This window comes from Nematolebias whitei, chromosome 9, assembly GCF_014905685.2.
Source record: "Nematolebias whitei isolate Nwh7 chromosome 9, NemWhi1, whole genome shotgun sequence".
Classification (NCBI taxonomy): domain Eukaryota; kingdom Metazoa; phylum Chordata; class Actinopteri; order Cyprinodontiformes; family Rivulidae; genus Nematolebias; species Nematolebias whitei.
In genome coordinates, this window is record NC_056506.1 from 1,487,990 (window position 1) to 1,490,247 (window position 2,258).

General features: G+C 46.9%; 1 protein-coding gene across 1 annotated transcript in view; it reads left to right on the plus strand.

Annotated features, from left to right (window-relative positions):
* Window positions 1-2,135, plus strand: part of yme1l1b (YME1-like 1b) — an 81,488-nt gene extending 79,353 nt beyond the window's left edge. Inside the window, exons 16-18 of the mRNA XM_037682055.1 lie at window positions 1,560-1,633; window positions 1,710-1,796; window positions 1,877-2,135. Coding sequence (XP_037537983.1) covers window positions 1,560-1,633; window positions 1,710-1,796; window positions 1,877-2,020 — 305 coding nt within the window. The 3' untranslated portion in view covers window positions 2,021-2,135. The remainder of the gene's footprint in view (window positions 1-1,559; window positions 1,634-1,709; window positions 1,797-1,876) is intronic.
* The last annotated feature ends 123 nt before the right edge of the window (window positions 2,136-2,258 follow it).

The window sequence follows — 2,258 nt, forward strand, 5'->3', positions numbered from 1 at the left end:
GACCATGATCCACCTGAGACCATGATCCACCTGAGACCATGATCCACTTGAGACCATGATCCACTTGAGACCATGATCCACCTGAGACCATGGTCCACCTGAGACTATGATCCACCTGACACTATGATCCACCTGAGATTATGATTCACCTGAGACTATGATCCTCCTGAGACTATGATCCACCTGAGACCATGGTCCACTTCAGACCATGGGCCACCTGAGTCCGTGATTCACCTTAGACTATGATCCACCTGAGACCATGATCCACCTGAGACCATGGTCCACCTGAGACCATGGTCCACTTGAGACCATGATCCACCTGAGTCCATGATCCACTTGAGACTATGATCCACATGAGACTATGATCCACCTGAGACTTTGATCCACTTGAGACTTTGATCCACCTGAGACTATGGTCCACCTTAGATTATGGTCTACTTGAGACTATGATCCACTTGAGACTATGATCCACCTGAGACCATGGTCCACCTGAGACCATGATCCACCTGAGACCATGATCCACTTTAGACTATGATCCACTTGAGACTATGATCCACCTGAGACTATGATCCACCTGAGACTATGATCCACCTGAGACTATGGTCCACCTTAGACCATGATCCACCTGAGACCATGGTCCACCTGAGACCATGATCCACCTGAGACCATGATCCACCTGAGACCATGATCCACTTGAGACTATGATCCACCTGAGACTATGATCCACCTGAGACTATGGTCCACCTGAGACCATGATCCACCTGAGACCATGATCCACCTGAGACCATGATCCACCTGAGTCCATGGTCCACCTGAGACCATGATCCACCTGAGACCATGGTCCACCTGAGACCATGATCCACCTGAGACCATGATCCACCTTAGACCACGATCCATCTGAGACCATGGTCCACCTGAGACTATGATCCAGATGTTCTGGTTCTGTCACATGACTGTCTCCTTCTGTTAACAAGTCTCATTGATCCAGACTAAGACTGACTCTTTATTTGTGTTGAAGTTGGAACAATGTGCTGTTGAGTCCTTGACACCAAAAACAAAAACAGAAAGAACTCTATCATAAACTTCATGGTGCTTTTAGATAAACATCATATAATCAGAGGTTAGTCGCTCTGTTCCTGTTTTCAGACGTTCCACAAGGAGTGTGAACTTTGGAAACATTTGTGACTCAAGCACCAAGAATGATATAAAAACATGGGCTCTTTATTTACTGTGTTTATTTCAAAAATCCCTCTGGCTTTTGTTCTTTTTTTTAGTCGTTGAATGTATATTGATAACTGCCGTGTTTTACTTTTAATTATTAAAAATAAAATAAAACGTAAAACTCTCCTGCCTGTGACTACGCAGTGCTTCCTGTGCCCGGTCCCTGGCCTGACATCATCAGCCTTCAATAATCGTCGACCTTGTGCTTCGCTGGCTTGTTAGTTAGTTTGTTTTAGCCTTGCGTGGCCCAAATGTATAAAACAAAAGCATTGTATTGTACGACAGTGATTATTTGTTAGGAGCACATGGGACTCTAATGGTGTGCATTGTGTCTCCAGGAGCGTCCAGTGACTTTGACAGTGCCACCAGAATTGCTCAGATGATGGTGACCAGATATGGGATGTGTGATAAGGTAGGCTGCAAAACAAGCGGAATGAAACACGTCCATGTTTCCACTATTGCAGTGAACTTATGCTCCTGTCTCTCAGCTGGGTGTAATGACGTACTCTGACATGACTGAGCAAAGTCCACACACACAAGCTGCAGTGGAGCATGAAGTCCGGCTCTTACTAAAGGTCCGCCTCGTCTCATGAACCTCACTCTCAGTAACACGTGTGCCTCGTGTCAGTCATGTGTGTTCTCCTGCTGTCCTCAGGAGTCGTACGAACGAGCCAAAGCCCTTCTCAAGTCTCACGCCAAAGAGCACAAAACGCTGGCCGACGCCCTGCTTCTGTACGAGACTCTGGACGCCAAAGAGATTCAGCTGGTCCTGGAGGGAAAACCCCTGGAGAGCAGATGAAGTCAGCAGGGACGGGTGGGGCCGAGGGCGGGGGTGAAAAGACCCAGGGCCAGGTCTAAATGTTTATGGCAGCAGGGACTCATCAATATGTCCCTGATTAGTGGTGTTGGTATGTGAAGTAAGAGAGAAGCAGGTTTCAGTGTTGCTCACGTCACTTTATTAGTTTGTTGGACAGAATGAATGTCAACCCAAAAACCATCAACATGCATCTCACTGGGAGATGAACTGTGGAAAACCA